The sequence below is a fragment of the Thamnophis elegans genome, chromosome 3, assembly GCF_009769535.1.
Source record: "Thamnophis elegans isolate rThaEle1 chromosome 3, rThaEle1.pri, whole genome shotgun sequence".
NCBI classification, from domain to species: Eukaryota; Metazoa; Chordata; class Lepidosauria; order Squamata; family Colubridae; genus Thamnophis; species Thamnophis elegans.
The window spans coordinates 43,758,419-43,773,766 of NC_045543.1; the positions used below are offsets into that span (position 1 = coordinate 43,758,419).

The 15,348-nt window shown below is 39.2% G+C and overlaps 1 protein-coding gene across 1 annotated transcript in view; it reads right to left on the bottom strand.

Moving 5' to 3' along the window:
• Positions 1-15,170, bottom strand: part of POLR2B (RNA polymerase II subunit B) — a 27,015-nt gene extending 11,845 nt beyond the window's left edge. The window contains exons 1-12 of the mRNA XM_032213056.1: positions 15,049-15,170; positions 13,804-13,876; positions 12,747-12,897; positions 10,794-10,906; positions 10,426-10,645; positions 9,716-9,874; positions 8,822-8,986; positions 7,175-7,371; positions 6,243-6,362; positions 2,339-2,525; positions 1,034-1,177; positions 148-287 (exon numbers count right to left, since the gene is read on the bottom strand). Coding sequence (XP_032068947.1) covers positions 148-287; positions 1,034-1,177; positions 2,339-2,525; positions 6,243-6,362; positions 7,175-7,371; positions 8,822-8,986; positions 9,716-9,874; positions 10,426-10,645; positions 10,794-10,906; positions 12,747-12,897; positions 13,804-13,876; positions 15,049-15,067 — 1,688 coding nt within the window. The 5' untranslated portion in view covers positions 15,068-15,170. The remainder of the gene's footprint in view (positions 1-147; positions 288-1,033; positions 1,178-2,338; positions 2,526-6,242; positions 6,363-7,174; positions 7,372-8,821; positions 8,987-9,715; positions 9,875-10,425; positions 10,646-10,793; positions 10,907-12,746; positions 12,898-13,803; positions 13,877-15,048) is intronic.
• Between the last annotated feature and the right edge of the window lie 178 nt (positions 15,171-15,348).

Here is a 15,348-nt window from a genome sequence, read left to right on the forward strand (position 1 = left end):
TGTTGCTTTCTGTGCTTTGTTCTACTTGTTAAAACTATATAAAAGCCAAATAAACTCTGCGTAAGGCAGACAGACATTTTGGACACCACTGCTTGATGGATTTCTGAAAATCTACACTAATGGAATTACATTGTACTTGGTTCTTACTCTGCAATTGCCGCTGGGGAGATTTCTTCCAGGTTTTCCATACTCCATTCTTCTAAAAATTCCAGAATTGGGGATGGCTGAGACCCCACAGAAATATAGGCCATCAGAGCAAGGTTCTTCACAAGTCCCACAGCATGACCCTAGGAACAAACACAGGCTAAGCTTTCAATCTTAACAAGCTCTATTATGCACAGAAATTCTGGCAGTTTTTGAAATTGTAATAACAATTAATACAAGACTCAAGACTGTTATATGAGAATGGATCCTGAGGCACATATGTGGAAGACAAACCCTGTGAAACCCTTTTTAAAGATTTTGTGGACCACCCTGTAATAATTGCCCTGAATTTTGGCAGTTGGCTTGTGAAAACATCCCTGCTATTTCAAGATACTGTAGAAATAATAAGGAAATGTGTGACAAAAACCTAGAGCAAACCTAAACTTTAAGAAAATCCTGCAGGATTCTCCCAGAAATGGGAGAAAAGGAATATCCTAGCCTAAGTTACTTTATAAGTTACCACACTCACTGCAGCTCTTCTATAAATGTACCTTGTGTGCTTGTAACTCAGTTCACATATCCTTCATGTTAACTTACTGGGTTTCATTACCAACCAATTTTAACTTGAGAAGATGTTTAAAAATCTGAAAAGACACTCTACTAAATACTGCAGAAAAAGATGGTAATGATAAGGAGGTCTCTTTCATGAAAGCTGGGTTTTCCACCTGCAATTTTTATAAGCAACATTTATACAGCAATTTTGCCTATGCAAGCTAAATTACCCTATGCAAAGTAGCCTAATTCACATGGGAAAAATCTACAACTCCAATTTTTTGGAAAATTCCATTCACGCATGGTATAGAGGAACTTAAATATAATCTTTGATTACCTCTGGGGTTTCGGCAGGACAAACCATTCCCCACAAAGTGTTGTGCAACTGCCTGGGCTTTGCTAGTTTACCATCTCTTCCAATAGGCGAGTTTAAGCGTCGCAAATGGGAAAGTGTAGAAGCAAAGGTGAGGCGATTCAATACCTGAAGAAATGCAATCAAGGACATTTTTAGGCTTTTCATAACATACAAAACCGATATATTGTTTCTATAAGGCTGTGGTGGCGAACACGTGCTCGAAGTGACACACAGAACCATGTCACCTGGCATGTGTAGTGTCACCCGTTCCTCTTCTGGGTTTCTGGCACGCATGCGCGTGACCATCAGCTGGCCTTTGGAACCTGGAAGAGCTGGTCTTCTGTTTTCCGGTGTGAGCATACGCGCCGGCCAACTGATCATTGCGCACTCATGCGCAGCAGTAACCAGAAGACTAGTTGGCTGGTGCACTTACGCCTGCTGGAAACTGGAAGTTCATTTTCCAGCGCACACATGCCCCCTTGGTTACTCCTCTTCCAGGTTACGGCTCTGATGAGCGCAAGCGCATTCCCTTTTTGGCACTTGATGCTGAAAAGGTTTGCCATCACTACTATAAAGTCTAAAAGTTATATTATCAACTATGAGGAATATGTCACTGAGAGTGAGTCACTGAGAGTGAGCTGGGCAGCCATATACATTTTCTTAATAAATAATTACAAAAGCTTTATATTTATCACATATAATTTGAGCACCATATTTTACTAATCTTATTAAGCATAGTTTAATTCTGAATTATTAAAGGACCAAAGAATGGGCACTTTTAACAAAGAACAAAATCTAGTCTCGCGGGTGGAAATTTACTGAAATCCTTTAAAAGTGCAATTTTATTTTCTTTATGTACTAAGCGGGAAGGAAGAGGCACAAGGAAGCTATACAGTGTAACTGTTCTAAGAAAATTTTGGATAAAAGATCCATTTGAAAACAAATACCAAAGAATTAGGACTGTTGTTGGTTGAGGAAGAGGGTGGCTCGGGGTTAAGATACTGAGAAGAGAAGCTAAGGTAGAAGGAACAAAATGAGGGATGGGCAGAAAATGGGGCAAACAAGGCAGGTAAAGAATTATTTATTTAGGAAAGAATGAGGAAAATAAAATGAGCATCCTTATATTTCAGCCAACCCACTGAGCTAGATTGTCATTCTCTAAAAAGAATTCAGGTGATATAGTCATGTCTCTGCTGAGCTGATAACTTTAAAGAACGTAAATTTGAATAGCAGGAGTATCTAAAACAAAACACACTTACACTTTCACACAACAGACAATACACTTACTTGCGATACTCCAGCTCTAGCCTGGTGAGCTTTCTTCTGATCTCCCCAGTTGCCAGTTGCTAATGAATATTTCAAACCATCTGATATAATCCTTGTTTTAATTGCCAATTCCAAGTTAAAATCTTTGCCTCTGTCAATGAATTTCTGGGCATATATTCTAACTTCTTTCAGCAAATTCTTAAACATTCTGTTTAGGGAAACAGAAACATTGAATAACAATAAGTGCAATTTTGCATATTTCCCCATAATCTTCCACATACAATACCAAACCAAAAGGTCTCTATTTGCAAAACATTAGGCACAGTTGAAACTAGGTTGCAACAGGACTAACATTCTCAGGATGGATACCAGAGGAATAAACTTTTCAACAATGTCAGAATATTTAAATCAGTGGTCCCCAACCTTTTTATCGCCGCGGACCAGTCAGCCTTTGATAATTTTACCGTGGCCCGCTGAGCGCGCGCAGGGGTGGGGGGGCGTTGTTCCCTCTCTTCCCTGGAGCCTTTGCGCACGGCCCAGGAGCTTTTGCGCACGGCCCAGGAGCCTTTGCGCTGCAGCGAACATCAGAAGCCCAAAGCAGCATATATAAGTCTAATAAATAAATATTGTGCCATTTTTTCCTGCAACAACAGTGAGATTGGTTCATCTGAGAGCAAATGACCAAAATTACCCAGTGGACTTTTAGGTAAGGGACACCATTGACGGGGGGGGGGGGGGGGGGGGTTGATTTAAAAAAATTGTTTCACTTAACAAATGTGGCAAGAAAAATTGTAAAATGGGGCAAAACTCAATCAATTTCTCACTTAACAACATACATTTTGGGCTCAATTGTGGTCGTGCATTGAGGACTACCTGCACTTACCTTCAGTGTTACTTCATTCTACTGTAGCATTAAATTTCATATAGAACAAGCTTGTTCTTTCAGAATTGTGGAATTGTTATATAACTGTCTACCTTTAGAAAAGTTTCTCTTGAGTTAAACTCAGCTCCTATAATTTTATTGATGTGTCGTAATTTTCTTAGCAGTAGTATGAAAATTGTCATTGTTGCTTTTGGACAATTTTTAATATTTTACTATTAAATATACAGTACTGAGATTCCCAGGTGGGTTCCCCTCCAATTATTAGCCAGGTTCAACCCTGCTCATCTTTTTGAGAGCAGGCAAAAACAGCCAGGTTACATCCCTACAAATTGAAAGCTCTCTCTCTCTATCTCTCCCCTCCCTTCCTCTCTCTCTGTCACTCTGTGTGTATGTGTGTGTGTGTGTGTCTATCTCTCACTCACTCACTTAATCACACACTGTGTGTGTCTGTCTCTCCCTCCCTCTCTATCACTCTATCCCTCTCCCCTCCCTTCCTCTCTCTGTCACTCTGTGTGTATATGTATGTGTGTGTGTCTATCTGTTTCTCACTCACTCACTCACTCACTCACTCACTCTGTGTGTGCATCTCCCTCTGTGTCTCTGTCTGTCTGTTTTTCTGTCTGTCTCTCCCTCCTTCCCAACCTGCAGATGGGCTCCGGACCAGTGGAGCCTCTTCCTTCTTTTTAACCAGGTGATCTTTATTAAGGCATAAAAATGAACCTTAATTAGAGGCTCAACAAAAGAAGCTGGAAAGAGATAATGAGATAATGGAGCCAAGAAGCTGAAACCTGGAACTGGAGAAAAACCTTTTCTATCCCCTTACCAGCCCATTCGGGAAGACGATCCCTCCCCCCGTGGATGGGTTCTAGACCAGCGGAGCCTCCCTGGACATCACAGCAGCAGCAGCCCCAAGTGTGCCGATCTCGGCGTTTTTCACATCGGGGCGTGCTGCAAGAGGGAGTGAGTGAAGACCTTTTCTAGCCGGCGCAAAGGATTTCCCCCAACTTGCTTTGCTGAGCAGGGGATTCAGTAGAAAGGAAAGCAACTTCAGAGCTACGGCTGGCGTTGGGCCGGCAAAGGCTTCCCACTGACCTCCCCCCCACCTCCGAGTTCCTGACAGATCGAATTATTTCAGCAACAGCTTCCCCCACCATGGCGCCCAGCCTCCCCCTCGTACGTCACCTCCGCTCCGTTCTCCAGCAAGCCTCATGGGGTTTTTTGCCTTTAGGAATAAGAATGTTTAAAAGGCTTTTTTTTTTTTTTTTTGAAAAAAAGATGATGCAGGTTCTGAAAGAGTGAATCTCCGTCGCACTGCTATGCTTTTTCTTCCTCCAAATAATGGTCACTGCTTATTGTAGCGAGTCAGCCTCCTAACTTCAGTCCAGGCTCTGCAACTACCTTCTCTCCCCACCCCCCCAAACCCACAGAAACAGGAGGGAATCGGTCATTATCATTAGCACTCTCTCCCACGCCTGGCCTCCCCTTCGGAGGTAAGGGGCGGGGAAGAGCAGATCTCCCGGGGACACAAATATTCCCCAAGTGCCACCACCCGCTTCTCGTAGCTCCCCCCACAAAAAACAGGAGAGGAGTGAAATAATGCTACGCTTTGGAAACGCGGATCTCCAATGCCAGGGCCATGCCAGGAGCTTCGGGGGTTCCCTCCAGGCCACCTGCACAGCCAGCAGCCGCATCCACAGGCTCCTTGGAGAAAGGCAGGCCATGGGAAAGGGGAGCAAGTGCGCTCCCTGGCTCCCCGCTCCAATCTCGCCCGCCCAGTTCCCAGACCCTCTCTTTGGAAAGAGTTCTCCAGCAGCCTCTGGCGAGGTGTTTTCCCCGCCCCACTCGGGCGCAAAGCAAATAAAGCAAATAAAATATAAAATGCTGGTTTACCTTTCTCTGCTGCTTCTCTCCCTGGCTGGAGCCAAGAGGAGATCCCTGTCCTAGTCTTCCTGCTGCCCTCGTGGCATGGGCAAAACAGACGGTACTTTGTCCCTTCTGTCTCCCCGTTGCTCAGAAAAGCAACTCCGGGAATGTCCTTTGGTGGCGGCCCCCGGCCGCTGCAGCAATCATGGCCCCCGGCCGCTGCGCGGCCCGGTGCCAGATACTCCACGGCCCGGCACCGGTCCGCGGCCCGGCACCGGTCCGCGGACCGGGGGTTGGGGACCACTGATTTAAATCACTCAGATACTATGAATCTGATTATCCTGACATTGTACAATGAAGCATTTAGGGGGGGAAATCGGTACAACAGTTATGTTTCAGAAAAACACATTAAATAAAACACCAGATTGATAAGCAAAATCTTTCATGTCTTCCACTATTTTCTGTCTCCAAGCACTATTTAAAAAGAAGAATTGAGAACTGTTTCAAATAGCCTAGAAGAGCAATGTGTTTCAGTAATCATGATAATTTCAATTGGTCTGATAGTTAATGTAAAATTAAAGGGTCTCAACATTTTATTGGATATAAAGTCAACAATCCTTGAAACATGCATTATTCTATTCTTTCAGGGTAAGCAATATTTTGCAAGGAAGGGAAAAAGAATAGAAAGCAAAAACACTAAGGGCAAGATATAAAGGAAAAGGAAATTAATATTAGTTTACAAATACACTATTAATTATAACTTTCTATACCATTCTATCCTTGCAAACCAGCTTGCTTACATGCACTATCAATATATTGCCTTTTATTCTCTAAACCTGACATTTCTCTCTCTTTGAAGGCATTACCGTAATTTCAGATAACCATGATATTCCCAGACTTTTCTGTCTTCTTGATCCATTCATTCTTCCTTCATATATTTCTCTCACAATTTTCTAGAATCAAACCAACTTAATATATTTCTTTTGCCCAGCTTTCATAACAGCCAATCATTTTTTTATTCAATTCACATTTAATCATCACCCATCTCTTATAAACAGATTATCCTGCAGGCCATTATAGTCTACAGAGAAGTAAATATGTGTATTTTTACACATAACTTTTCAAAAAGGTGCAGTGTACTTAGACAATCTAAAGTAATAATTGACCACATGTACTCACCCTCTGAAGAGGAAAGCAAGCAATGGTCCCGCCAGGTCAAGCCGCTTGTTGCCATAGTGATCCCTATCATCTAATTCCCGTCTCCCCAAGGCTGCTAGCAGCAATCTATGAACCATGTACCTGAGAAACAGTGATTGACATAGATTACAGGAAGGTACAAGTGTAGGTTCCTGGATTGAGTACATAATACAAATCAGCAATTTACTCCCAATAAAGGAATCTGCCCAATCTATCATCTATTCAAAAAATCAAATTGTCATCCCAAGTATCTCACTGCATGTTATTTAAATTTGCTGCCAACAGTTTTAAACCTGTAATTAGCGAAATTTAACTTTGTTTTTTTGTAGATAACAAAACCCAGAATATCTGTACAATCATTCAGGAACCTTTAATTTATCTTATAAAAATATTGTAAATAGATCAGTTTTTCTTTCCAAAATATTAATGAAACACTATTTTCATTTCACTATATAAACTATAATAAATAAATGGAATAAACGGAAATGCTGATACTTAGGTCCTCCCAACAGCATAATTTATTCAAAAACTTTCCACTGTACCTTTGATCCGCTGCACTTAAATAAATAAATAATAAATAACCAATGACTCAAATTCGATTTGGCATCATTATCCTGGGACACATACATTTGCCTTCATTTGTAATAAAACACTATTTGAGTTTAAGACAGCATTTCATTGCATCACACTGAGCCAGTAAATGAACTTTATAAGTTCACTGGCCCATAAATAAAATACTCACTCCCAAAGCAGCAAGATGTTCCATTTTTATCAGTTTTCCCACCAACAGGTATTGTAAATATGAATCTCCCCTACCTGGAGCACTTTACCAATGTTGATTTCAACTGCCATAATCCCCAGCCAATATGATCACATATATGTTTACATGGATAGTATTATATATCAATACATACCCAAGAAAATAAGCCTTCTTAGTTTCACAGAAATCACTGACACCAACATGTGGAAGCATCTCTTTCTGTAAGACTTCTTTGGCGTACTTAATTCTCTTCTCTTTAGTGACACCGGGCTTTGCACCTCTTGAACCAATGAAATTCAACGCAACATTCTGTTCCTGAATCACAAATGCTTCATCCAAAGAAGGCTTCACCTATTGCACATATAAAAAGAAAATGAGAGTTACCTTCTTTAAGGAACTCCTTGGCATTTAGAAATACATTATTAAATAAAGATGCACAAAAATAGTCAAAAGTCAACAACTTCTAGCATGTTTCCTGCATGTGAAACAAAAGTTTATCAATGGTCACAAATAAGGATAACATTATGTAATATCTAGGTTTCTAAAGCAAAATTAGGAAATTATAGTTCAAAGTACTTCATACCTTACAGTAAAGTCAAGTACCTTTCTGTTCACAAGAAGAAGAACTGAACAAGTAAGAGCTAATTCTACCTCTTCTACTAGAAAGTAGGGATTTTGGATTTCTTCCTGTTCCATAAAGCAAACTTCAGCTGACTTCAGCTCAATGTGATTTGGCTCATCCCTTAAATTTTATTCAAACACACTGTGACTGGTAAAGGATGCATAGGACAGTGAAGAAACTCTCTTTCTGTCCTAGAGTAGGAGTGTAGGGTCCATCTTCCAATTACCAAAAAGAGTAAGTCCAACTACCATTCTTGGAGGAGAAGTTAACAGTTAAGAGCTATATAGCCTCTTCGTGAACAAAGTTGGTGTCTGAAGAGGATCTATATACTGTAGTTTATAGTCTTTATAAACATAGGTGGCTGCATCCCAGAGCTGCCATCCAAATGTCTATTGAGGCCAGTCACATGACACTACTCAAAAGAATGCTGTGAAGCAGGAAAGAGGCAGTATCATGCTGGCTGTGAATGTCAGGTAATGCGTTCTCTTGCTCCATTTTTTATATTAGAACATGAAACTCATCTCCTCTGATTTCCTGTTTCTATGAGGAAGACAAGACTGTCTAATGAATGAACTCCTCCTAATCTTTTGCACACCAAGCTTCAGCCATACATTTTCTGTGATGGAATAGGCTGTGTTCAGTTAAACCGTAGTTGTATCTGATTTTCTGCCATCCTGCATGCCCATTCTGGCATCAATGGAGCTCATTCTTCAAACTGGCCAATCATGCTTTATTAGTGCTCCTTCTCATCAATATGAAGTTATTTCAGACTTCTGGGCTGCTGATGCCCTGTATTTTGTCTGTCAAAGGTGCATTGGGAATGTTTCTGGATGACAACACTGCTTGCCTCCTTTAAGTTTCCCCACCTCTAGAGGCCTCACAAGACTCTTCCACTAACTGTCCAACTTCCAACTCTTAGGCCACTCTGTCATTTGGCCATGCCATCTTCCTCGTGTATGATTCTATACATGCCTTGACCTCATGGCAGTGAAAGAACTGATGGTCTGCTTCTCTCTTCTTTACTATCATCCTTTTATTCTCTAAGACATAGTTGATTCCTTCCTCTAGAAATTGTATGCAGTTCAATTTGCTTTGGAGTTTAATAATGCGAGAAAAGCATGATATAAAAATATACATTAATCTAATTTAGCAATTAATATATAGAAGCATGTACTTTACCATTTCCATCATCTCAGGATCCTCAAAGTCATAAATTATATGCTCCAAGATGTCTCTGTCAGATACAAATCCTAATGCACGGAACACAATAATGATGGGCACTTCCTGCTTTATATATGGCAAAGTTGCCACAATACGTTGACCTATCGCACTCTTCTTTGCACCCTAAAGTTAGAACAAACGCAACATCTATGCCATCAAACTGTATTTAGGCAATATTTGATATTGTCAACTCTCTCCCTTACACACACACACACACATACACACCCACCCAAATCCCTTGGACCTATGAACTCAGGTTGAGCAGAAAAAAATGCATCTCCAACTTCTAACCCTTGCAGTGGTTCAGTAGAACACCATAGTTAACAGTTTCCGAGATCATTATAAGGTCCAGCAAGACAAGAATAGTCAGGTTCCTGCCATCCAAGTCACCACAAAGCATCCACAAGAGTAACCAATGCAGTTTTTGTCCATGCCCAGGTCAAAGATATAGATAACTCTCACACACAATTCAGAAATTGTTGTAGCTTTCCCTATTTGCAAACAGAGTCTCTAAAAGTCTAATGGTCTTAAAGCACCTAATTTTCTTAAACATCTGCCCACAGACCTTAAAAAACAAACAAACCCCCAAGCAAAATAGTCTATTGAAGGTGGGGAAAGACTCTGGGAGATCCAACAGGATTTCTAACTGATTGGATTTTGACCTTGTTCTGCATTTTTCACTCCTACAATTTAGACAGGCAAGAATGAAATAAATCTTATGTCTTGACAAATCAAGGCAAGCACAACACAGGTAGGAGGGTCAGAAAGAGGATCACTCTATTCATTTATCAATCCCTAGGGTTTTTAAAAGATTTTTTTAAGAATTGAAAACTATGAATTGAAAATTCTCACCTGCCCACCTCTGGCCAACATGCTAACCCATATAGTACTTGTTGGTCGAGAGGAGTTCTCCAGGCAAGAACGGCACTCTCCTGTGTATGCATATTTAGAATCTTTCTTTGCAAACACATATACTGTGTTTGTAGCCATTTTCTCTTGAGCAATCAGAACCTGTTTGCAGAATATAAACAAGCATTAAAAAAAACCCTGTTTAATAGCTAAATATTTTACTGTCTTTTGGAATGCTTCAAACTATAATCATAAAGAGTTGCTGGAAGTCATGATACACATAATTATTATGATTATGTATAATTATATTTATATTATTATTTTCACTTGTAAAACAAACATAACAGAACAGGCATGATACAAAGAATTCTAAGTTCCAATCTCCATTAAAAAAACCAAAACAATCTATTTTGTTTCAACCAAAACAGTTTCAACAAAACCTTTGTGTTTGTTGTATTTGTTAAATAGCTCAAAATCTCACACTTTCCTCACATATTTTGTAATTTTTAATACCCAGGTTATAATTCAATATAGACCAGATTGTTAATCAAAAAATACTGTATGACTCTTTTTTTAATAATCTTTTGAAGAAGGAAAAAACCCTCTAAATTTAAATGTAAAGATGAATGTTCAAAAGGGACTGAAACTATGCTACAGCAAGCAGATGGAAGATTCTTATTCATGCTTCCTTGCTGAATATACCTAAATCTTACCTTTTCTGATCCATTAATAATAAAATAGCCCCCAGGATCAAGAGGGCATTCATTCAGTTCACAAAGATCACGATCAGTCAAACCATTTAATAGGCAGTACGTGGATCGCAGCATGATTGGAATTTTTCCTATGAATGTTTTTTGATGTTGTGTCTGCAACTGGTCTTCTCCTTCCTTAATAACTGTCTTAGTTATATCCACATAGAGTGGAGCAGAATACCTTTGGAAGAAAATGTACAGTCTGTTTTATCTTCTCAAATCATTTCAATACCAATATAATCAAGATTATTTTGTACCACTGCACAGTTCTTCAAATAATTATACAATTCTTGTTTCTTCAATAAATAGTAGAGGTAGATAGCTCTTACGTCAGATTTCTGAGTCTGGCTTCATTTGGCATCATAGGTGAAGGGGCACCATCTCTTTCCCAATGAGTAGGCTTAGACAGATAAATTTGTTCAAATTTCAAAAGATAACGTGGCTGAAAATAACATAAGCACAGCATCCATTAGGCATCACACCCAGCAGCATTTTTATCAAATATATGAAGTGAGGAGAAGCTATGCAAACATTTTGATGAAGATCAAGAAACTGAAGGTGAATCTTGACCAAAAAGGAAAATGAGAGTTAATTACATTCTCTGCAAATTTGGAAGGTTACATCATCTGCTTTGGATGAAGGAATGGATCTATAACTAGAAATTGCTCCTTAATCTGTTACTGCTGATAGAGTAAAAGCAACCTCTGTAGCAAGAAGTGCTTTTTCATAGCCTGGGTTAGTTCATTTTCTATAGCAATAATCTGGTTGCAATAATACATGCACTGACAATCTTAAACTGGGTCACCATAATATCTCTGCTTGTGGGTTACCAATGAAGTTGGCCTTGCAACTACAACTAGTGTAATATGTTACAGTTATATTGCCAAGTTGGACAGCCTAACAATAACATATTATATCTGCTTTTCTAATATACACATTTCATTAAAGATTTTTAAAAAGGAAGATAAACATAAACAAAAGAAACAAAAGAGGGCCTTCTCTGTCGCCGCTCCGACCCTATGGAACGAACTACCCCCAGAGATCCGGAACCTCCCCACTCTCATGACCTTCCAAAAGGCTATTAAAACCTGGCTATTCCGGCAGGCCTGGGGCTGTTGACCTCATGACTGAGGTCCAGCCCCAACTAGATTGGGTGCATGATGAGGTTTTAATCTGTTCTTCTATGTTTTTTAATTCTTTATTTTTATATTTATTTTCTGTAAGCCGCCCGGAGTCCTTCGGGATTGGGCGACCTATAAATCTATTAAACTCAAACTCAACTCAACTCAAAGTGAAACCTAAAATTGAAATCAAAAATTGCCTTTTAGAAAGAGAAGCAGCTGATCTACCATGCAGTCTTCCTATAGAGGTTGCCTCATGCCATTCTAGAAGCAGGAACCATTTTGGGAACAATCACAATTCTTGGATTGTGAGAACTGTGATTGTTTCCAAAATGGTGCCTGCTTCTGGGATGGCACCACACAGCTTCTATATAGGAAGTCTGCACTACACATCAGCTGCTACTCCTTGGGAAAGGTGATCTAGAGTGAGGCAGGCGTGATGGAGTGGGAGAAACCCACGGGTGAGGGACCCAGTGATGCAAAAAGCAGTCCCAAGGCTTAAGGGAGACCGAGCTGGATGGGAACTAGGCCGAAGGGACCCAGGAGGGCAGGATGAGGAATAAGCAGGTAGGGGGAGCTACAATGTCCCTGCAGTTGGTTGTAAGGGCAGATGGATTGCCAAGCACCTGAATTTTTGTCCCATGATTGTGGAGATAATGCAGCACCCATAACTTTGGGTACAAGTCATAAATCCCTGTGTTCAGCAGTCATAATTTCAAATGACTACTGAATGTATGGACATAAGTAGAGGACTATGTATAGAAACTATTATTGTTTACTTAGAATTTATCACCCGATTTTATTTTTATTTTTTTGATGAGAAGCAGTGTGTATGTGTGTGGATATGCTTGGATATGTGGTGCAAGGATTTCTTTGCTGTTTTGTAACTAATATGCTACAGTCTCCTTCAGATATATTTTTTTCTGAAGTGAAATAACAAGGCGGAATATTTTAAATAAATGTTAATACGTTGCGTAGCATATTGCCCACTGAGATTAAAAAATAAAACAAAATGTAAACATATACTTCCTTATTCAGACCGCACATTTATTCTTCTATTATAAAACTCTCAACTAGATCTTTTAGGATACACAACAACTGACTGTTGACAAATACCAACTTGTGCTTCACACTATCTTTAAAAACAGAACAGTCTCTTACTGGTTCTTCTACTTCACCAGTAGCATGTTGAGCTTCTGCTTGTAGATCAATTGGTGGGGCATCTTCTACAATTCTTTGCACAGACATCTGAATGAACTCATCAAAAGAATCCAGTTGCTGTCGAACCAGACCTTTTTCATCAAAGTAGGAGCTTTGGAAAATATTTTAGAGCCAGTTAGTGTTTAGATTCAATCTTTATCATAGCACAATCAAAAAAGAAGTGTTCCCACCTATATGAAATACGGTAAAAATGCATCTTGCTATCTAAACTTTTTACTAGTAGTTGCTTTAAGTTATAACTTACAATCAACAACTCTTTTGAATTTGATGTATTGTCAAACAAATATTATGAATGGATCAGTAAAAATTGTATCTACATTGCAAAAGATATAAAATATATATTCTACTTTTAATAGCCTTCAAACAATTTCTCCCTCATTACACTGACAGCAGAATAAAACATTTATTTACTCAAGAAGTAATTCTATTCACTTTGTCCTAACCCTTACTTTCTCACATTTACACACACACACCCGTGGGTGTGTGCCCGTGTGAATTAATTAATTAATTAATTAATTATATATATCCAATTATAGGAGGAAGCTAACTGCTTCCATCATCTGTCAATCGGATCGTCACAAGAGTCCATCACGACAGAAACCCAATGTTTTTTACTGTTGCCTTTGTTATATTTGTGTTTTTTTTTCATTTGTGCTGATAAATAAATAAAGGGAGACTAGTATAGATCTATTTCAAGCTATTTAGCTCTCATCAGCTAGCCATACCCTTACTGGGATTTGAACCTGGGCTATATTACATACTAGGCAGTATGTAATGTAATTGTCTGCCTAGTATGTAATATAGCCCAGGTTCAAATCCCAGTAAGGGTATGGCTAGCTGATAAATAGCTTGAAATAGATCTATACTAGTCTCCCTTTATTTATTTATCAGCACAAATAAAACACACACACACACACACACACACACACACACACATATATAATGTGTTTCATTCTGAGAATACAGCACATTTTATATTTTTAGTATGAAATGTTACCTGATGACAATCCAGCATGCTTCTTGCCACAGATCTGGAGTGATTTCATCATCATCCTCATCATATTGCATATCTATAAAAAAGTGGGGGGGGGGGAGGTAAGGAACTTCTACAGCATCTTTTTAACCCTTTGCAGAGAGTTATTTTTAATGCTAATAGTGTATTATTTTTGATGTTTACTTCTAAAATTTCTGGACAATAAAGTAGTAACAGTTTTTCAATATCTTGAGCAGAAGTACAGAAACAGAATCTGAGATATCTTTATAAATTATTTACCTTATATTTTACCACTGAGTTATGAATTTGCTTTTATATTACATAATTTAACTTCTAATTTAAAATTTCTTTTTTTACAGGAGTAAAAAAGTCTTCTACAATTATCTGGGAATAAATTTCATGTAACAATGGGACATATTCAAACCATTGCTTCTGCATTTGTCTGCGAAAGCAAAAATGTCTAGTACAGATTAAAAATCACAGAAAGACCAAATAACTGAAAATAAATGCTGGATTTGTTTCTGGTCTGATCTCTAGTGACTGAAAAAAATATATGCATATGTTAACTGAAAAATCCCACAACAGCCGCCTTCAAATATCTGTACCAAATATCATTTTTTCTAGATGCACTTATATTTTGTAAACTGTATGTATCACATATCAACGAGATAATTTAAAAGTTTTAAAAATGAAACTCTACAGAAAATGCCACACTGTCATTGAACTGCAGCATGTCTTAACTGAAAAAAATTAGATATATTTTGTATCACTATACATTGAAACAAAGACACTTCGTATACTGGGGTTTGAAGTTGACTTGTTTTCCCGAAATAAAGTTAAAATATCCAGTTTAACCTGAGGCTCAACAATGGCTTTTATTCAAACGTCCTCACTTGTATTACATTATAATTCTAACAATGAGATCCATTGCACATCCCTTGAACCAATTCTACGCTGTCCTCCTCCGACCTTAAAGCACGGAGAAGTCATCAATATCGGCCTGATCTGATTAAAACTTACCATAATACTTGCAATAAGCTAATCGAAACCCTTCGGATCCCCCATCATCTTTAACAGAGTGGATTGATTAAAAAGCAGCCAGGCTACTAATTAGCAGGTGACTTCGGATGCCACCAAGAAAACAGACAGAACAGTTTTAGGAGCCAGAAATGATATGGAATAAAGCCTCCCCGCCTCAAAGAGGTGAAGGCTCCCTTCCCCAAGCAGCTGCCTTAATAAGAGACTCACCTTCGTCCGCATCATACATCTTGGCAAAGGTTCCTCTCGGCTGGTCACGAATACAAGCAAGGTACTAGCCACCACCAAGACGGCTCCCTTCTGAAACAGAGGCACGGGATTATTATCGCGCTTGCGCGGAGCTCGCGTTTCTCGGCTACTTCCTATCGCTTCAAAACCTCATTTCCTTTCCCATTAGGGTCGTGCAAAGGCTTCTGGTCCTTCGGCAAAACATTTGCGCATGCTTAGCCGTATAGTGGAACTTCATGCGGGATCCCCTTGTCCGGCTAATTTTATTTAGGGAAAGATCTT